General features: G+C 41.9%; 1 protein-coding gene across 4 annotated transcripts in view; it reads right to left on the bottom strand.

Moving 5' to 3' along the window:
* LOC122809626 (cytochrome P450 2F2-like) overlaps window positions 1–23,439 on the bottom strand; it is a 916,584-nt gene that overhangs the window by 427,398 nt on the left and 465,747 nt on the right. For all 4 annotated transcript variants that reach the window (XM_044081263.1, XM_044081260.1, XM_044081261.1 and 1 more), the window contains exon 6: window positions 12,730–12,903. In XM_044081263.1, coding sequence (XP_043937198.1) covers window positions 12,730–12,903 — 174 coding nt within the window. The remainder of the gene's footprint in view (window positions 1–12,729; window positions 12,904–23,439) is intronic.

Genomic DNA, 23,439 nt, shown 5'->3' with positions numbered 1-23,439 from the left:
ATTGCCAACATCCTAGCTGACAGGTTCAGTGCAAACTTCTCCCCCCTCTCCCTACCAAAAGGGCAAATATCTATCCCAACAGAGTGCTGCCCCCCTGACATGTCAGATGCTCAGGTAAGAGCTGCCCTCTCCAAAGCAAAAAACACAGCATCAATGGGACCAGATGGTGTCCCGGGCTGCGTCCTACATGAACTCCAAGAAGAGCTAAACCCAAACATAAAACTACTGTTCAGTCTTAGCCTTACTACAGGATATGTACCCAAAGAGTGGCGTACAGCAACAGTGGTCCCTCTTCACAAAGGTGGTGCCTCAACGGATCCTGGAAACTATCGCCCAATAAGCCTGACTAGCTTGGTCTGCAAAGCTATGGAAAGGATCATCATGGACCTCATAAATAAAGATATTGGGGACCTACAGACACTGGATCCTACCCAGTTTGGCTTTGTTAAGGGCAGATCCTGCCTCTTAAACCTGGTCGATTTCTTTGAAACAGTCACCAAGGCCATTGACGAGGGGAAGGTGGTCCACACAGCCTACCTGGACCTCGCAAAAGCCTTCGATACAATACCCCACTCGGGCATTATAGATAAGCTCACCAGCTTAAATATAAACCCCTATGTCACTAGATGGGTTGCAAACTGGCTCAAGGACAGAACCCACATGGTTAGAATTGCTGGAGCCATGTCAGACTCCAAACCAGTTACAAGTGGCGTCCCACAAGGATCAGTCCTGGGACCTCTCTTGTTCAGTATATATTTCTCGGCGGTACAGACCAACACAGAAGGACTGTGGCTGACCAAGTTCGCAGATGACTGCAAACTGGGCACCATAATCAACTCTCCAGCCGACACAAGCATCCTCCAAAAGGGCCTCATAGAAACAGACAACTGGTGCCAGAGCCATGGCCTCAAGCTAAACGCCAAAAAGTGTATAGTCATCCCCTTTGGCAAAAACAAAGTGCCCACAAATTACCACAGAGGTGGTAATCCATTAAGTACAGAAGAAGTCATTAGGGACCTGGGGACCCAAGTTGATAGCAAGCTCTCATTTGACAACCATGTGGCCAAAGTGGTTAGAAAAACATTTTATATAGCCCACCTAATCATGAAGGGATTCACATCTAGATCAGGGGAGGTCATCGTACCTCTTTACTCATCACTCATCAGGACCATAATTGAGTACAATGCCCCTTTTGGGATGTACCTTACCAGACACCTGCAGCAACTGCAAAGACCCCAAAAGTACCTCACCAAGAGGATGAAAGGGCTCAAACAGATGCCATATGCTGCCCGGTTAAAGAAACTCCAGCTCTACTCAGTGGCATACTGCCTGCTCAGAGCCGATCTGTGCCTGACGTATAAAGCCATGTCCAACCCGGAATTAATGGACATGCTGCACCTCAGAAAATCCAAATCCCATTGAGCTACGCGCTCGAGAGACTTGAACCTCAGCACTGAAATAAATGGGACATGCTGGAGGGACAGATTCATAACCCAGAGGCTCCCTTCACTCTGGAATAAAATCCCAGTCCAGGTTAGGCAGAGTCCCACATTGACTCTCTTCAAGAGGAATCTTGATGAGTGGATGGGAGATTGTAGGTTTACCCCGGCTATCACTTCTGTGTCACTGTTAGACAGAGGCACAGTATACTAACCTCAAAAAAAGGCATAGCAAAATTAATTTAAAATGGGTGGCGAAAGCCAAACACACTCTGGCTAGGCTTATAAATGCCCTAGGGCAGATAGCCTAGTATGAACCTATGAACCTATGAACAATATTGACATACAGGAGGCTGAGATCTCTCGACCCATAACTGGCATAGTCTATCAGGTGGTGAAGGTAACCACACACACACCACATATCAGTCTCATATAAACCTATAGCAACAGCAATCAAACCACATTATCACACATAAACATACTCGGAGGCTCTACATAAACTCTGCCGAAGCAGCAGAGACCTCCAAAGCAGACACACAAACAACCGCTACCCCACTACAATACCCACATATCACATAGTTCACAATGTCAGTGCACCACACAGTCACTGCCCTTCGGGCTAAACAACACACCTAATACACTTGTAATAGGTGACACATTGTCAGACACACTGATGTCACACTCACCAGGCCAAACAAGGGAATAGTCACTTTGAGCTGTCTCTCGGGTGGCAGGATCTGCAACATAACACATGCACTCAGTTCACTCCAAAGCAAGTGCAGGACTGGCTCCATCATTGTCCATACTGGTGCGTACACCCTCAGACGTCCCTCCTTGGACCACATGACATGATACATAGAGGAACTCTCTGATCATGTAGCCCAGGCCAGTATGACCCTGACCTTGTTTAGCATCTTACACTTACCAAGTATGATGTCACAGTATACCAACAAACTGATTGCGTTTAACAGTTGGCTAACATATTGGTGTCATTCACAGGGGATACAGTGTCTGTCAGCCTGGGGTGACATGCTCGACATGCCACGTAGCTTCCCTATGGACAGCTTGCACCGGTCATCCTTGGACTTTCAAATACTGGCTAAGGCAGTTGCTACCACCATACTGCCTTTTTTAAGCGGGGCTCAAAAGTCAAACCCACCTCCATAGACATTACAGAGTACATGACACTGAGGGTAATGCTGCTCAACACCAGATGTGTTACCCTCAAATTGCAACCACTCAGGAATCTCCTCAGTATGGACAACAGCGTTATCTGTGCACTAACAGACACCTGGTTCAGGCTCCCAAATGCACACCAGCACTACCAGGTTATATTTCATACCATGCTTTCTGACCACAAAACTCGGAATGGCCAACACAAATAGGGGGAGTATCTATATACATCACAGATACACATACCTCCGGGTTGGTAGCACTGCACAAAGCATCACAGACCATACATATGTACCTAACATTGTGCATATCTGCCTTTTGGTTTGTTGCCTGCTACAGACCACCCTCGCAAACTCATGAACCACACTCGGCTTTCCTGGGAACACTGGACAATATGAAGGTCTCCCCAAACACCATTATATTGGGTGAATTCAAATACCCACACATTGACTGGGGATATTACTCAGGCCCCAACACCCTTGCCCAACAGTTGCTACTATTTGTACACTCGTATGCTATGGCACAATTGGTCACCACACCCACAAGAGTAGACAACATATTGGACATGATCATAACCTGAGATATACCCCTCATTGGTAAGGTCAGAACATACATTTATCTCACTGGACATCCATATCACGTCCACACACCCATCCTGGGTAATCTTGGTGAACTTCTCAAAAGCAAATGTCACACTTCTCCAAACCAAGGTGGTATCCTTCAGAGACCCTGGGACAGTGGTAAGTATGGCTCTGACTGCTGAATCCTTTGCATACAAATTCTATGGACACCTAGTGGACTGCATGGATCGTGCTATCTCAAATAACAACTGGACTCACTCCTACAATGGCAGGGGACCTGTCTGGTAGATCCCGGCCATTAATAAGCTATACAACAAAAGGAGGACGCTACTACATGATAGAGCACAATCCCGGACAGGGAAGACATCTGTGATCTGTACTAGCAGACAGCTACAATCACTCATGTATTTATGTCAGTCCTGCTTCTAACGGACAATTGCACCAGATACGTAGGACACTCACAAGGCCTTCTTCAGTTAATTCAGGTACCTGGGTGGACGCTCACTGATATGCTGTGAGTTACTGCATACTGACTAAACACACCCTGAACCAACAGACATTGCCAACATCCTGGCAAACAGGTTCAGTGCAGGTGTCTCCCCCCCAGCCCCCCTAAGGAGCTACTGTCCATCTCAACAGTGTGTAACCTCCTTGACATCACAAATAAACAGGTGAGTGCTGCCCTCCCCACAGCAGATAACACAGCATCAATGGGACCAGACAGTGTCCCAGCCTACGTCTTACATGGGCTTCATGACGGACGTAACCCTCACATTACGTCACTGTTCAATATCAGTGTTACTGCAGGATATGTGCCCATGGAATGGCGTACAGTGATAGTGGTCCTGGTCTACAGAGTTGCTGCCACAATGGACCACAGACAATATCGGCCTATAAGGCTAACTAGCCTGTTCTGCAAAGCTATGGAGTGTATTGTAATGGGACTCATGCACATAGACATCGGGAGCCTACAGACACTGGGTCCTACACATTTCAGCATTGTTGTGGGCAAATCTTGCCTCCTGGACCTGTTCATATTCTTTAAACGGTTACCAGGTCCATCGGTGTAGGGATGGTTGTCCACACAGCCTGCCTAGACATTGCACAACCCTTTGACACAATACCCCACTTGGCCATTATGCATAGGCTCGCCGGCATCGATACTGACACATATCTCACATGATGGATTGCTACCTGGATCAGGGATAGCACGCACATGCTCAGTATTGCAGGTGCCATGTCTGACTATACACCAGTTACACATGGCATCACACAAGGCTCAGTCCTGGGACCTCTCTTGTTCAGTATATATTTGTGTGACGTCCGGCTAACACAGGAGGAATATGGATGACCATGTTTGCAGATGACTGCAAACTGGTTGCCATAATCAACTCTCCAGCTGGCACATGCATACTCAAATGGGGTCTCACAGAGATAGGATGACTGGTGCCTGAGTCATGAACTACAGCTAAATGCCATTAGTTGCATAGTCATCCCCTTTGGGAATAACAACATGCCCACACATTACCACATAGGTAGTAATCCATTACATATGGTAGTAGTTGTTAGGGGTTTGGGGACACAACTTGTTTGTACTCTCGCCTTTGACAATCACGTTGCCAAAGTGGTTAGACAGAACTTCTATATAGCCCACCTTATCCCATATGGTTGCACATGTTGATCAAGTGAGGTCATTGTGCCCCTATACTTATCATGACCATGCTTGGTTACAATGCCACATTTGGGATGTACCTTACCCGACACCTGCAGCAACTGTAATGGCCACAAATGTTCCTCAACAAGCAGATGTAGGGACTCACATGGATGCCCTGCTCAGTCGCTTACCATTTACACGGATGTGTTGTGTGCCTGTAGTTTAAGGAAATATCCGACCCAGATTTAATGGACATGCTGCACCTCAGGATGTCCAACTCCCTTGGAGCTACACACTCCAGGGACATATACCTCAGCACAGATGTTAATAGGACATGCTGGAGAGACAGATTCTTATCCCAGAGGCTCCACTCACTTCGGATTGTAATCCCGATTTTGCATGGGCAGAGCCACCCACTGCCCACCTACAGGAGACATCTTGACAAGTGGATGGATGATCGTATGTTTACCCATGGGATATCTTCTGGGTCCCTGCTTGACAGAGGCACAATACACTAAACATAAATGGGCTATCTTGTGTGACCTACTATTCACAGGCACAGTGTTCTACTTTGACAGGGTTGCGAAAGCCAAACACACTCTGGCTAGACTTGTACATGCCCTAAGGTGAATAGGCTAGTATCAACCTCTGAACCTATACTAATGTTCAGGATGCACAATGTTTATTGCTGATACTGTTTGCAGGTTTTATCGTCTTTGCTTTCCCACTTTCTATGAACAACTTAGGTATCTGCAGAACATATTTGATTATGACAGGGTTCCACTATATTATATATGTGTTTGTTGTCCTATAACTGTGTGCACAGGGCAGATTGCTGGATAGTGAGAGTTTCCTGGGTTAACACATGCAACTGCCTGATATGTGTGGCCCACTGCTGTACTCCAACATGGCCTAAGTTTGTGAGCATGCCCAGTTCAGACTGTCAGTGTTCTGTTGCCTGACATTTGTCTCATTTATTCGTGTGTGAGCATTCCCAGTGTTACCTTTCAGTATGTTGCTGTCTGAGGTCCACTACATCTGTTGATGTATGTGTACATGTCCAATATTAACATTTCTACTGTGTGTGTCGAAAGTCATGTTCTATTCTTACTGCGGGACTCACCTTTGTGTCATAACTCGACAGGGATTATGCTGTGCCTGCAGGGTTTCCATGGAATACTTAGCATAGACTTATCAACATTTCTTCATACAAGCTGACCACTGCAATACTGTCATGGCTTAGTGGTTCAGTGCTATGACTGTAGTGGATAGTATCCTGAGTTTGAGACCCCTCATTGCTTTATATTTTCATACTGAGCAGTCCAGACTGCTTAAGGGCCAGTAGAGCAAATATGAGCATGTTGCCTTTTGTTCAGCTATGCCCTACTTAGGTTCATAGGTTCATAGGTTCATACTAGGCTATCTGCCCTAAGGCATTTACAAGCCTAGCCAGAGTGTGTTTGGCTTTCGCCACCCTCTGAACTGATTTTACTGTGCCCTTTTTAAGGTTAGTTTACTGTGCCTCTGTCTAGTAGTGACACTGAAGTAATCCCCATGGTAAACCTACGATCTCCCATCCACTCATCAAGATTCCTCTTGAATAGAGTGAGTGAGGGGCTCTGCCTAACATGGACTGGGATTCTATTCCAGAGTGAAGGGAGCCTCTGGGTTAGGAATCTGTCCCTCCAGCATGTCCAATTTATTTCTGTGCTCAGGTTCAAGTCTCTCGAGCACGTAGCTCTACAGGATTTGGATTTTATGAGGTGGAGCAGGCTCATTAATTCCGGGTTGGACATGGCTTTATACATCAGGCATAGATCGCCTCTAAGTAGGCGGTATGCAACTGAGTAGAGCTGTAGTTTCTTTAACCGAGCAGCATATGGCATCTGTTTGAGTCCCATGATCCTCTTTGTGAGGTACTTTTGGTGTCTTTCTAGTTGCTGCAGGTGTCGGGTAAGGTACATCCCAAATGGGGCATTGTATTCAATTATGGGCCTGATGAGGGATGAATAAAGGGGCACAATGACCTCCCTCGATGTAGATGTGAATCCTTTCATGATAAGGTGGGCTATATAGAAGGTCTTTCTAACCACTTTGGCAATGTGGTTGTCAAAGGGGAAATTACTGTCAACTGGGGTCCCCAGGTGCCTAATTACTTCTTCCATACTTAATGGATTCCCGCCAATGTGGTAATTTGTGGGCACTTTGTTTTTACCAAAGGGTATGACTATACACTTTTTAGCATTTAGCTTTAGGCCATGGCTCTGGCACCTGTTATCCATCTCTATGAGACCCTTTTGGAGGATGCTTGTGTCAGATGGAGAGTCAATTATGGCGCCCAGTTTGCAGTCATCTGCAAACATGGTCAGCCACAGTCCTCCCGTGTTAGCCTGTACCTCCGAAAAATATATGCCGAACATAAGAGGTCCAAGGACTGAGCCTTGTGGGATGCCACTTGTAACTGGTTTAGAGTCTGACATGGCTCCAGCAATTCTGACTATGTGGGTTCTGTCCTTGAGCCAGTTTGCAACCCATCTTATGAGATAGGGGTTTATATTTAAGCTGGAGAGCTTATCTATAATGCCCGAGTGGGGTATTGTGTCGAAGGCTTTTGCGAGGTCCAGATAGGCTGTGTGGACTACCTTCCCCTCATCAATGACCTTGGTGACTGTTTCAAAGAAATTGACCAGGTTTAAGAGGCAAGATCTGCCCTTAACAAAGCCAAATTGGGTAGGATCCAGTGTCTGTAGGTCCCCAATGTCTTTGTTTATGAGTTCCATGATGATCCTCTCCATAGCTTTGCAGACTGGGCTAGTCAGGCTTATGGGGTGATAGTTTCCAGGGTCCATAGAGGCACCACCTTTGTGGAGTGGGACCACTGTTGCTGTACGCCATCTTTTGGGTACATATCCCGTAGTAAGGCTGAGATTGAACAGCAGCTTTATGTGGGGGGTTGGCTCTTCTTGGAGTTCATGTAGAATGCAGCCCAGGACACAATCTGGTCCCATTGATGCTGTGTTTTTTGCTTTGGAGAGGGCGTCTCTCACCTGAGCATCTGAGATGTCAGGGAGGCAGCACTCTGCTGGGATAGATATTTGCTCTTTGGGGGGGGGGGGGAGAAGTTTGCACTGAACCTGTCTGCCAGGATGTTGGCAATGTCTGTGGTTTCAGTGTACTTATTGTCATTTTAGACCAACTCTGAGCATATCTGGGAGTTACCACCCAGGTTCCTAACATAACTAAAGAAGGCTGTGTGATTATCTTTAGTGTCCTGTGTAATTTTTCTCTCGAAGCTGGCCTTGGATGATTTTATGAGGGATCGTAGTTTTTTGCTAGTACTGATCAGTGATGCGTTCCCTTTTAGGGATTTTGCTCTATCATGTAGTAGCATCCTCCTTCTGTTGTACAGCTCATTTATGGCTGGGGTCCACCAGGCAGGACGCCTGCCTTTGGATGATTGGGTCTTGGTTTTGTTTGGGATAGCATGATCCATGCATTCCTGAAGGTGTCCATAGAATGCATTTATAAGGGATTCTGCAGTTTGAGCCGTACTTTCCACTGGCCCGGGGGCCTTGAAAGATTCCACCTCGGTTTTGAGAAGTGTGACATTAGCTTTTGAGAAGTTTTTCACTGTGGTTTTCTGGGCTGTGGGTGGAATCGGGATGTGGATATCCAGTAGAATTGATTCATGGTCCGATCTTACCAATGAGGGGAATACCTCTGGTATGGAGCATAGAGCCCCCATTTTGGTGATGACCAGATCCAGTATGTTATCCCCTTTGTGGGGGTGTGACTAGTTGTTCCATAGCATTTGAGTTTATAAATTTTAGGAACCTTTGGGCTAGGGTGTTGGGCCTTGAGTACTGCTCCCAGTCAATGTTTGGGTAGTTGAAGTCACCCAATATAATGGTGTTTGGAGAGACCTTCATATACTTAGACCCAGCTTGTCCAACATTGCTCAGTATTAACCAACATTGCTGGATGTTGCCCAATATTACTCAACATTGACCACAGTTGTGCTAGTTGGTGTGTGCAATTTTCTTTACATATACTACATGGTGGTAAATGCTGTTTAGCACTGCTTAATATTGCTTAACACATGGCAATCATGCCTCAGGTGGTGCTGCAGGGCTGGCTATGTCGGATGCACACACTACACTCCCTATACATGTTTGGAAGCAGGTGGTGTCAACTTAGGCATCCCTTTTACTATATGTGCGAGTCAGAGAGAGGTATCATTTCCAGGGTTCCTACTGAGCCAGTGTATGTGCTATATGTTGCCTCTTTGTCAAGGCCAAAGTATACTGGGCACACCTCCTTCTGCCTACTAGGGCAGGCTCAGGTTGTTCCTCCTCCGAGTCACGCTCTGCCTGTGATGGCCTTGGCAATGGTGGGGGGCTGTTTGGCCCAGGCCTATGCTGGTCCTGCTGCAGCTGTTTTCACAGGATCATATTATGTAGCATAGCACATACCATGACAATTTGGGTACATGTAGTTGGTGAGTACTGCAAGGCTCCACCAGATGTGACCAGGCACCAGAACCATGACTTGAGCAGCCCAAACACACGCTCGATTACATTTCGTGTTTGTGCGTGTGCCTCATTATGGCATTCCTGTTCAGGTCAGTGTGCGTTTCTGATGGGTGTCATCAGCCACAGCTCCAGTGCATAGCCAGCATCCCCCACTAGGTGACCATGTGGGATGTCCCCATTGGCAAATGTCTGGTACAGCTGCATCAGATGCCAGATATGGGAATCATGGCAGCTTCCAGAGCAGCCAGCACACACATTCAGTATTATGCCCCTGGGCATCACACACAACCTGGCAGTTGATGGAGGGGAAGCCCTTGCGGTTGAAGTAGACCCTACCCCGCTCACCGGCTGGTGCTTTGATGCATATGTGTATGCAGTCTATTGCACCCACTACCTCAGTGTATTCCACTATTTGCTGGAAGAGGTGCATATTGCTGGCCAATTCCTCACGGAATTGGGGAAATACACATGATCACCGACATGTGCTGACATGGCATACAGGAACTGGTGCAGTACCCTGGATGCTGATGCCTGTGATATCCCCATCATATCACCAGTTGGTCTCTGGATGGTACCTGTTGCTAGTATTCTTAGGCCAGCACATACCTTGGTTTCCACTGGAATGGGTTCCCCTCTATTGGTTCTGTGTGTGAGGCGTGGCCTGCACAGCTCAACAATTTGCTGCAAGAGGTCGCTGTCCACTCTATAGCGCTCCACTATCTCCAGCTCATGTAGCCCCTGGTAGGTTACCCTGGGCCTGTATACTCTTCTCCGTCTCCTCACTGTGGGTTGTCCAGCAGCATTTGCATTATCACCACCCTCAGCATGTTGCATATGTTGCCTTATAACAGCAATGGCAGCCCCTAACATGTCTTTGTCTCAGTAAAGCTTTTTCAGTTTTCACTTCTATTAGCTTACTGCAGTGTTGCAGTGTCTCTTGAGAAAAACATAATGGACTGTTGTTTGCAGAGTTTTAAGTGCTGGGATGGGCTGGGCTAGTGTACTGCCTGTGTAATTGCCTGATTCTGATTGTTTTTACCTGCTAGCTCTGCTAGTACTCCCTGGTAACTTCCTACTATTTGGTGTGCTTCCTTTTTCCTTTCTGTTTCCTCAGGGGGGAGCGCCGCGCACACAAGTGCAAACATGCACACAGCAGCTAACACGTGCGCACTCATGCTTACATGGACTAAAACTTACTTATTCTAGTGAAAATGCGTGCACACCGGCGCAAACTTGCTTACAACTGTTTACACAGCCTTACATATGCTTACGCTGGCTTACATGCATGCACACACGCTGACCTGCGTGCACACTGTCTTACTCATGTTTACTGGCGTGCACACGCATGCATGCACCCTCAGCAAGAAACTTTGGTGTTATCCACGACATACACCTTCAATTTCTTTACTTTACCTAGCCTACCTGTTTGACACACCTCTTTCAATGATATGTAAATGTCACCTGACACATGCCACTCAGCTCCAATGAGCTTCACTTCTTTCATACATGCCCCCCTCATGATGTCACCTATCCTCTACTCTGTTACTCCTCTTATCCTACTCCTATACTCCACTGACTGTGCACATTTGCTATGTAAACTTGCAATTCACTATCCTAACCCTCATTTGCATAAGATTGCCTACTAATGCTTGGTTACATCTCTTAGACTGAGCTTCCTCTCTTAGCAACCTCTACTCAGTGGCCATGTTGTCTTCAGCCTTCCATTCACTTGCATTGTAAATTCAGATCAGCAATAAAATCCACATTTGTGGATCTTAATTATTAATTTTCTGTTTTTTAGGGTGCAGCGCGTTTACGTGGAGCTGCCCTACGCTTAAACCCCGGAGATCGGGATAAAAAAAAAGTTATTTTATTTTTATTTTGCATCACTTCACATTGCCAATGGCTGTACTTTTGGCCATTGGCATGCTTCCTCTAGTAAATGCATTCTTTTTTTGGAGCTGTCATGGCACCGTTTTACTATTTGCAGAACCGTACTCAGTTGTCAACTGAGTACATTTCTGCAAATAACACTACTCCTACTCGGGCAGGTTCGGGTTTTCTGGATCGCAAATTTACTTCATTTGCATAGCTTTCGCCTGCAATTGAGGTAATTTGCCTATCCAAGCCCTGTCCATGTAGGACTAGTTTTGAGAGCTCTGTTACACACCCCTACCGGCTGTTCCTGGGTCGCTCGGCGGAAATGTTGGCTGCATGGAGTCTTACTCTACTCTTAGACTCAGTGCAAGCCTTCGTGAATCCAGCCCGATGTCTGTGCCACTACTGAATTGAAAAGACTGGCATCCTGAATTAGGTAGTGATATATAGTACTTGCCTTGAAATTCTTTTCAGACCCACTGTTTTGAAAGTTCTTTCTTGCAAAGTATTACTCAGTTGTGTTGTCTCACTTAAATTCAACAGCTGGTGCATTCAGTCTGAGCTTCTATTGACAGTCAAATTGACTATCTTATTGTCCAATTCTTTACTCTGTGATTTCTTATTTATACTTAAACCTTCCATTTACATTACTTCTTGCTCATTTCTACTCATTAAAGCTATCAGTATTTTCCTTCAACTGCATAATAATGGCTAGCATCTGGACTTATCTGAATATGATAGTCTCCTGGTAAACTACCCAAGGCTGTAAATCAGCATAGCTATGCAAGATCTATTTATTATGACTTTCTACAACATTTAATGTGGCTCTTTGATTTTGACAAAATGCTTCAAAGAACAGATGCACAAGAAATGAAGTACTTAGGAGACATTGTAAATGGTTCAGTATTGTAATTCAAAGACTAGGAATTACGAGTCCTGGATTTATGAAAAAAAAATCTATGAAAATATAGATGAAGGGTAAATTTCAAAGATTACTGTTCTTCATTGTTTTGTGCATGAGTCACACTTACTCACAATATGGGGGGCGCACTCCTATACCCATGCACACACACAAACACACACACACATACACACACACACACACACACACACACATATATATATATATATATATATATATATATATATATATATATATATATATATACACATATATGACTGCAAATGGTCGACACCATAAGATCAAAGTTTTGAAACTTCAAAATTGTAATGAAAAGGAAAATAAAAACAAAAAAATATTTTTTACATTTTTGCCGGGAGACAAGCCTCCCTGCACCCCCACACCCCCTGCTGCATAATACCAACCAAACTGAATAACAGAAATTGTAAAATAAAACCAATAATTAAATATATGGATCACAATCTAACTTCAGATGGACTGAAGCCAGACTAAGTGGAAATGTAAGTAATAGTACACGTCAAAATGAGAAGACAAACAGACACCTCTTTACCTTCTTAAGTTCATCTAAATAGCAGTCAGTGTAATCTCTTGGGTCATTAGGTATCCAAGACTCTTTGTGTTCCTCTATTTCCTTCTTCAGGAAAGCTTGAATGATTTTTGAGTTCTTGAACATGTTCTGAAATGGTAGTGGCAGGCATCTAAGAAAGGGCAGTGCATTATAAATCTAAAGAAAGAAGATGCATTTTGTTAAGACAAAGGGTAACATACTATAAATTTAAAGATAAATTAAAATTAAATATTTTTGTTAGCATTTGTCAACGACTATTACAGTTTAAGATATATCCAATGCCCTTGTTGTGTTTCAGCAGCTACGTGTAGAAATCTGAAGAGTCACTTTGAGACAATAATTGGCTGGGCATGCTTTTTAGTACATTGCATAGCAAGCTTTAACCCGTCATATCATAACTACATGAATTTGATTGAATACATAGGCCTGATGCCTCCTGGCAAAAATCTGATGTCTACTACCTAGAATACTCAAGGGTAATTCTGAAATTCACACTGCTTTGTTGGCCACATATTTATATATTAACTACAAAGAATAATAAGTGCACTTAATTTATCTGTCACTTCAGAATTTAAGCAGTCTTGTTACTCTATCTCTGGGCTCATGAACAATCAGGTAGGCTTCACAAGAAGCCTATATGATGTTTATGTCTTAGCAGGATGAGCAGCAGTGCTAATCGCATAAGCATAATGTTCATTATGCTAACACAAATACAAGCATGTTTCCATAGCCAGTAACAGTGTTGGCAGCCAGGAAACCATGTTGAGCAGCATGAGCACATACAGTAAACAAACAGGCTTGTCTATGGGCAAACCTGTTAAGCGTGCTCACATGCAGAGCATGAAGACCTGCATAAGGGAAATAATGCATGCTGCACATAGGCAGGGAAAGTCCACTGAGTGTACTGTGCACATAAATAAAATAGATGAATACAGTCATAAGAGGGGATGTGAAATGGCAAGGGGAACTACAAATCATGGGTTACCAGTCAGGAAAAGTGTACTGAGGACAATGTGACACAAATCAAAGAGGTGTATACAGAAAGATGTAAGAGGGGAGGGTAAATGTTCCAAGTCTAGTATGATAATTGATGTGAAGGTGCTCATGTCCCAAAGACAAATTTGAAATGATAAAATGTCCAGAATAAATAATGGTGGTTACAATTCCTGATCAAATGAGAGTAAATAAAAGCATACATGATATTATAGGATGTGACTGTTACACAAATACACATCGTAACAAAGGGGAGTACATATATAATGGGAGCCACAATTTCCTTTTGCAAGGATCAAACCCATGCTATCAATGTCAACACTGGCCTATGTATGAACTATGCAAGCCACAGAAATAGGCCTAGCACATATGTAGCACATATGCGAGGTGCATCACCCTTGAAGGAATTATGCACCTCAATATTCTAATAGTTATGCATCCTATATGTAGTTGTTATGTGGTGTTACAAATGTTGCAGCAGAGTGTGATATACATGGTCCTGTCTGACACACTTATTGTACCAAAAGATAAGAACAGATCCAAACCCCAAACCATGACACAATGTATTCTGCAGAGCTGTGAATTGTTGGCATCTGCCACAAGAAGAAGCTATGGGTATTGTCAAGTGCAAACAAACAAAATTAATGTGTGAATTAAAAAGGGATCCTTGAGAATGAAGGTTATATTGGCATGTCGGACTAATGTCAATTAAATGAGTATGTTCATATGCACATGATTACCCTCAGTCCTATAGCAATATTTTCTGGTCAAGGATGGCTTCTCTGCATGTCTGTACACATACCACCAAAGAACTGGAGCACCCTCATGTACACCATAGTACTCAATGCATGTGCCATGGCAGAACTATTACTGTTGCATTGGCAGAAGAAATATGTACTTTTAGGAAATCCAAAGTTACATTCACATGTGTTCATGTAGCATATCAAGGGATAAGACTGACATAATGTAAAGTTTGTCGTGTGATGTCAGTATGATCACATAAAATGAATCCCTAGGCTAGAACTGAACATCAAGCTGTACAACTCTGCCTCATAATAAAACAGCTATTAATCACATTTGCCACAGTGGAACTTTTATCACAGCTGTTGAACTCCACCTATGTGAAGTGATTCAATCAGCTGTACTTTATATGCCAATGATTGTTATTTGCTAAAATTGTTGGTAGAGACCTCTGGCAGTCTATATGTACAAAGTATAATTGAGGAGGATGTCCTTCCTGCAGAACAGTTAAGGACATGAATGCATACAGTCACTCAATGCTGGTTTGGAACACTTGCCTAACAGTTGATAAAATCAACACAATACTGGGATCAATAAATGTGCCACGGTATAAGTACATTGCTAATTGTCATATGTGTGGTTATGTGAAAGCATTACATCATGTGTATGAATCAAGGAAAATGTGCCCCTGTAACTACTTAGAAAGAATCTTGCTTGCATGTCAGACAACATTGCTTGGTGGTAGGTGTATCCAAATACCCCTGCTGTTGTCACTGTGACAGAAGAACAACAACTCTGTACAATGGATATAATTCTGTATTGGAACACATGCCTTACTTAGGCAGCAACATACATTACACTGTATTGTGTCTGTAGTCCTGAGGAGGTGTGTCACTACAACAATAATGGAATGATAATATATTCAGACAACATCATCAGTCGTCAATATAGCCTTTCCAAAGGAAATGTAGAATAAACGCTTGTAACTGGAAACATCTACACATGAAAATAGCACATGTGTATGACAACACTGTTAGCAAAAGGTACGCTGACTATAAGCAGTAGCATCAGGATTTTGAAATATATAGCTGATATCACAGGCTAATGAAGGTTTGCTGAAACACAAGCACAGATACATATTTATTTTATGACTGGGACACTGCACATTTCATGTACGATATCACCATTGTTTATTACCTTCACATTTCTGATAAAAATGGTTACATAGTGCGCTGTATAGATTATGTATGTTTCTGCAGCCTGTTCTGCAACATTAAGAGGAAGAAACACACACACACACACACACACACACACACACACACACACACACACACACACACACACACACACACAAACTCAAAAATGACAGTCATTCTGTATTTGAACTCCTTCACTATACTAGCACAATCAGTAAACAAGTTCATTATATGCAGGCACCACAGGAGAAGTCTGACTATATGTGAATCACATTGCATCTTCAGAAGGAAGACAAACTGTGTTATGCAAAGGAGACATAGGTGCAAAAATGACTTCTATAGCTACTTGCAATTCTAAATGTAGTCAGTACTAAAAGGTGTAAGATATTCTTCCATTTATTTACATTCAAACCAACACAATCAGGAAAGTCTCACCTCTGTGTTCAACCCCCTCTACCTTTTGAATGGCGCAACCTACAAACAAGTGTAGTAAACACACATGCCACAGGAGAGGTATGATTTTAGTGGTGTGAGAGTATATTATTGAAATTGTGACATTATCTGTGTGTTGCAGACCGTATGCACTTATGGACAGACTGAAAAGTGGATGTGGGATTGATCTAATCAAGAAATCTTTCTCATGACTGTGAGTCAAATGAATACACCTGCTCAAATAATCCTCCAGTGATGTAATGGAGCTACCATCATGCAGACACTTTGATTGTTGTGAGATTAGAACCACTTAGCTGTGTAGCTGTGCAAGCCAGAGAACAAAGTACTTAATGTATGCACCACAACAGAAGTCTGACTTTCAGAATGTGAGAGTGCCCTTCATACAGAATGACATCAGTCTGGTGTTACAGAGAAGATGATGTTGGCAGAAGGGTCTGAAATTGATGTGGACTCAGCCTACAGTGTAAAATTAATGCCAGGCTACTACTGTATTGTGGACTCAACTCATTGAATACACAACCACCTACACACACACACACACACACACACACACACACACACACACACACACAGTTGACTGTTGTGAGATTAGAACATCTTACCTCCATCTTGGAAAGGAGTGTAGTTTGAACTTGGGTTATGTTCCCATTCTCAAACAGGTCATTTGCTTCAAAAATATCATGTGGCTTCATTCCATAAATCTGGATCACTTTAATAAAATGTCCAAGGTTTTCAAGTTTATGTCAATTTAGCTTGAAATGGTTAATTTTCTTTATTGATCCAGGTTGGAAATTATTTATGAGCTCACACAGAATAACACCATCCTTAAGGCCTTGCTGGAAATTCTCCCCAATTGACATGCCTGTAATCTCTTCTATCCAAAATCAGAGTATTTCAAATATGCCTACCATACTGTATTTCTATGTATTGAAGCTTTTCTCCTCAGGTCTCCACTGAAAATGGGCCACTGGCTCAGCTGGACCAACCCTGTCAACAAATGTCAAACAAATAAATAAATAACTCTAGGGGACATAGTACATTACAGAAGCACCACCACAGATGTCTGAGTTTTAAACTGTGACAGTGCAGTTTAAATAGTATTAGCTTTTTACTCTGTATCAGAGAAGATACTGTGATGTTGAAGGTTTTGTGCAAATCCATATATGTTGATATAAAGGAATAAGGTAAATATTATGATCAATAATATATCCATACTGCTGACTTATATAAGCAAAGCTGTCATTAGTGTATACTTCAGGACTGAGAGTGACATGTACCAACCTGTCTTGTGTATATGAGATTCACACAATTGTGAAACAGGATGGCCAATGAATTATTCATGGATCATCAGGTTATGATGATGGTATGTAAACCATAATGAATGGTACTGATATTAGTAATGGTGTATGCTCATACATGGGCAACATGGGCTGTCAGTACCAAGCAATACTTAATATTCCAGTGAAGAAGAGATACAAAAAATTATGATTTCTGTGCATCAAGGCTGTATGTGGTTGTATATTATTTCTAAGGTTCAGTGCTGTAGTGCAGACTCAACTGTCCAAAATGAAGTGGTCAATTAACCACACACTTCACTGCATTTCACATTAGTACAATACACAGTTTCCAGGTAATGAAGTAGTATCATCCAGTAACAATACTTATTCTAGTTCAAAATCAATTCCTAAAGCACAGTGGTGAGAAACATATTTGCATAGATGTTTACAAACTGTTAGCCTGTGGGTGCACAGACTTTGAAGTGTTGAACTTGGACTGTGAAGTATCAGTGTTTAGTGGTGTTCATTGGTGCTCCCTGTCAATCTTTTCACAAATAAGAATCACAAAGGAAATGTTGTGATTCTGATTACATTTCCAGCAGATCAATTTTATCTTCACATGTTGCGTATATATGCTCCGCATGTTTTGTTATACCTTCCAACATTAGCTGCAAAGCTCAAATCACAAAATGAAGTATTGTGTTTGCTTTCCCCATTTGCATGACAGTACGCTGCAAACACAGTTCTCTGTTGAAGCAAACAGTGAAAAACTTAAATTTGGTTTGCCTTCTCCATTGCTAAAAGGCATAGCAGCGATGCACTGCCATCAACGCTGTTACTCTCCCATTCTGGATACAATAGAAGAATCTTTGTGGGTTCTGTTCAAGCAGATTTATTTTATACAAACACATTATTATTTAAGGTTACTGACTTTAACTTATATGCGAACTAACAACTGTGTTCATGCATGCTATCACTGTGACTACTCTTACAAAATGGCCCCATGCAGAGTGCACGTGTCTGGGATTTTATGTGTGCATGTACAGTCTTGACATGCTTCTTAAAGATACAGTGCACAGCACTTGCACTCTGATCTACAAGCGCTCTGGACACTACTTACTTGCACTCCGATCTACAAGCGCTCTGGACAGTACTTACTGGAGAAAATCCACTTGCTAGCCTAACTTTCTCTGTGGCACAAGGTGTAAAATCTTTGCACTAAATAAAAAAGCAGAGTCGAAGCAACATTTGAATCTCTAAGTAAATGATTTTACAGAGTGTTAGCATGTGATTATCATGTCAACTTTTTAAATTAGTGTAAGGTTACCTAGGAATGACTGGGATAAATATGTTGCCTGGCAAAATTGTTTATGTAATAGCCACTGAAATAATCTTTTATATCTAATGCATACAAAAAATGCTTTACAGGAAATCACAAGTTGACTGGGTGTACAATGAGGTGTAAGGCAAACACTCACAGCTTTGTGTGATGACATCTGAAATGTCATTTAGCATGACATACTACAGTTGTTTACTGCTAGACTTTGTACAACTGCTGAGCACTACAACTGATAAAACAGAAGGGGCTTACAGAGATACATAGGAAGCTCATTCACAGGAAAGACACTTATAAAAACAGGCAGGATGAGTTTCACCTAATGCTGGATATGAACCATTGTCAAAGAAGAAGAAAAATTATGTTGAGAGACTTGAACATTATCTCTAGATGTCACCAAGGAAACATTACACAATTCAAAGTCACACCCTTGAAGGTACAGTGATACTATATGTAGTCAATGGAAGATGTAGGTTTTAATCTTTAGCAATGTAATGGCAGACAGAAAATACCATAACGTGACATCCATCAGCCTAATGAATAGTCATTAGTGAATGTAAGCACACAGAGGCATTTCTAAACAAAGTACAGCAAAGAAGGTGTGAAGCATTGCAGTGAGATTTGCAATGTGCAATGCTCAACATCTTCACACATTTTTCAGAAGGTCAACACTGACAACCTCAATGGCTTGCCTTGTTATCCTTTATGATTTGGATGTTACATAGGATGACTTAGCACACAACGTTCTGGAATTACACACTTTAAAAAGTTAATTGACCAAAGTGGGAATCAAACATAGGGAGCAAAAATACATAATTTCGAAGAGGGTGATTATTCATCAGTACTACAGGAGAAGTCCTCTTCAACTATCTGAATTACAGATACACTGAATTCAGTGTGAATGGAGATGTGCTCCACATAGACTTGTATATGTGCGACTTTTGGAAGTCCTGTGAAATGTATTTCATGAAAGAGGCAGTATTACTGTTTGCAAATGTATGTCAGATGAATAGACTTTCAGTGGCTAATTAAGACAGGCTGGGGTATGATGCATACATGCCTCACTACACATACTGTCCTTAACGGTTTACTATCATAATCTCAAAATTAAAAAAAAAGTGTTTATATTAGCAGTGTTTCACCAAAAGTACACATTACCGAATGTCCCTAATGTCGTAAAATAGCTGTTAATGCCAACAATGTCGATTAATACATTTTCAGCACTTAACAGCAATCCCACCCTTCCCATAAGTCCCTAACTAGCTAACCTAACATCCTGTTTATGCAGGGGGGCAAGCCCCCCCTGCACCCCCCACACACCCTCTAACTTAATATTCCAACTCCGAGATCACACTACAGTGAGAAAAGGGATGTATTTCCCTAACTGCACTATACCACGATCCCTTTACATGAGCGAACGTTATATTTGCAAAAGCACAGTCCATTTGCAAGCATGACGTTCACTCATGTAACCTGCACACATATGAAGTATTCAAACATCTGAGTTTGAATACTTCATAACAGTGCAATTGCATGGCGACATTTCAATGGTAAACCATCTTTAACACATAGTTGGCCTATGTCTGGAGAAAAGATGATTTTAACTTAGGTATTCTTCCCATCGTAGATATGCAAGTGCATTTTTGTTCCATTATCAAAATATCCTTCAAACAAGTGCATACACATTCAACTATGTTTCATATATATATATATATATATATATATATATATATATATTCGATATTTGTCACACACACTCTAGAACAAAAAGTATGTTTAAATGTGGATGTTGCCCACAATGTAAATACATTTAGTTGCTAACTGCTGTGAAATTAATGGTATGAAATTTCATCTTAATTCTAGATTTAATTGTGAGACCAAGGCAGTAACATATGCAGCCTTATGCCAAACCTGCGACGCGTTTTATATTGGTAAAACGGAGCGTAAATTCAAGCAAAGAGTATATGAGCATTGTTATGCAATTAATAATAAGGATTCTAATAATGCTCTAGCTAAACACATTGTATATAATCCAGCACATTCCTTTAAATTTATAATCCTGCAAAAAAGAACATTAGACATTAGAAGTGGCCCTTGGCAGTTAAGATTGGAGCTGGATGAGCTTAAATGGCAAATTCTTACTAATGCCCAAGTTTTTCCAGGACTAAATGAAGCACTTTCTATTAAATGTGTACTAAATCTATTGTTTTTAAATAGATGAACATTTGTTAATGTTTTTTAATGTTTTATTTTTTATGTATATACATTAATAAACTCTTTAGGGTATTTAATTTATTAATTTGTTAATTTAATGTTTATATGAAATATCATAAGTAACATAACTCTCATTATTTATTTAACTGACATCAAATTAGATTGTAACCCCACCATGCATATGGAGCAGACTTGATTTTTAGTGGATTTTTAGTTGACACTCTTCGTATGCCTGAGATTAAGTTACATGAAGGCATATTTTCAAAGCACTTTTTGCTTTAAAGATTAATTAACGTTTTAATTGATGCTGATATTTAAATGATTGTTGTTTGTAGTTTACTGTTTTGTCTGAAGAAGGCTTGGAAAGGTCCGAGCCGAAAGCGCTTACATTAAAACAGTTTGGAATATTCATTTATTGCTGTCGGCTCCATTTGTTTCCAGTTTTAACAGTTTTTAGACATTTCAATGGTAAACCATCTTTAACACATAGTTGGCCTATGTCTGGAGAAAAGATGATTTTAACTTAGGTATTCTTCCCATCGTAGATATGCAAGTGCATTTCTGTTCCATTATCAAAATATCCTTCTTAAACAAGTGCATACACATTCAACTATGTTTCATAACTAAATCAGTAATGACATATGCTAGTTACTAAAATTAATTTATGAAAATATTTGTGAGACAACTATTGCAATAAACATAGTTATGATAAGCCATTTGTACGTAATGTTAGCTTCCTAATCAAAGTGTTTTAGAAATTGCTTAATGACAAACTTTGTACAAATAAGCGTTATCTGCATTTCAGCCCTAGATCATCTGTGTTCTAACTCTAAAGTCAGTGCATTTACACCTTGTACGACAGAGACAGTTATATAGTTTCATAGTTTCATAGTTTAGTACTAGGCTATCTGCCCTGGGGCATTTATAAGCCTAGCCATAGTGATGTGGCTTTCGCCACCCCATGTAATGGTACAAAAGTGTACAGAATAGATTTAGAATACTGTGCCTCTGTCTAGTAGTGACACAGTGAAGACCCCCTTACATAACAGAATTAGTTTACTGTGCCTCTGTCTTGTAGTGACAGAGAGATGACCCCCGGGGTAAACCTACGATCTCCCATCCACTCGTCAAGATTTCTCTTGAAGTGAGTCAGTGATGGGCTCTGCCTAACATGAACTGGGATTCTGTTCCAGAGTATGGGAAGCCTCTGAGTTATGAATCTGTCCCTCCAGCATGTCCTATTCATATTTGTGCTGAGGTTTAAATCTTTAACTCTCGTGGTTCTGATGGATTTGGATTTTTTGAGGTGGAGCATGTCCATCAATTCCTGATTGGACATGGCCTTGTACGTCAGGCACAGATCACCACTGAGTAGGTGGTATGCTACTGAATAGAGCTGAAGTTTCTTTAGTCTGGCAGCATATGACATATGTTGGAGACCCTTGATTCTCTTGGTGAGGTACTTTTGGGGTCTCTCCAGCTGTTGCAAGTGCCGGGTGAGGTACATACCAAATGGAGCATTGTACTCACTCATGGGCCTGATAAGGGAGGAGTATAAGGGTACAATGACCTCCTTTGATCTGGATGTGAATCCCTTCATGATAAAGTGGGCAAGGTAAAAAGTCTTTCTAACCACTTTGGCAACATGGGTGTCAAATGAGAGGTCACTATCAACTTGGGTCCCCAGGTCTCTGATTATTTTTTCCGTACTCAGTGGGTTACTGTCTATGTGATAATTTGTGGGTACTTTGTTTTTCCCAAAGGGGATGACTATACATTTTTTGGCATTTAGTTTAAGGCCATGACTCCGGCACCAGTTGTCCATTTCAGTGAGGCCTTTCTGTAGGATGTATGTGTCAGCTGGTGTATCGACTATGGCACCTAGTTTGCAGTCATCTGCGAACTTTGTCAGCCACAACCCTACCATGTTTGCTTTCACATCTGAGAAATAAATGCCGAACAAGAGGGGTCCCAGGACAGAGCCCTTTGGGACACCACTTGTGACTGGCTTTGAGTCTGACATGGCTCCAGCGATTTTGACTTTATGGGTTCTATCCTTTAGCCAGTTTGCAACCCATCTTGTGACATATGGATTTACATTTAAGCTGTTGAGCTTGTCTATGATGCCTGAGTGGGGTATTGTGTCGAAAGCTTTAGCCAAGTCCAGGTAGGCTGTATGGACTGCTTTGCCCTCGTCAATGGCTCTAGTGACTGTTTCGAAAAAGTCAACCAGGTTCAAAAGGCAGGATCTGCCCTTTTAACTTTATAGTAGCTGGATGTTCTTCTCTCAGTGCTGTCCAGAGTGCTGATACTTCAACATTGCCAATAAGCTTCTTTGCAAAACAAAAGTCTGCCCAAATAACATTTCTCACTTTTTTCCTTAAGCAGATTAGCTTGATTGCACAATACTCACCAGTGAGCAAGTTCTCAATGCAAGAAACAGAACAAATAAAACATATGAAGTTATAATGAAAGCAATTCC

The sequence above is a fragment of the Protopterus annectens genome, chromosome 8.part0 (genome assembly GCF_019279795.1).
Source record: "Protopterus annectens isolate FY-2018-M chromosome 8.part0, PAN1.0, whole genome shotgun sequence".
NCBI classification, from domain to species: Eukaryota; Metazoa; Chordata; order Ceratodontiformes; family Protopteridae; genus Protopterus; species Protopterus annectens.
The sequence above is the reverse complement of the archived record's forward strand: the minus strand, read 5'-3'. Positions and strand labels throughout refer to the sequence as shown.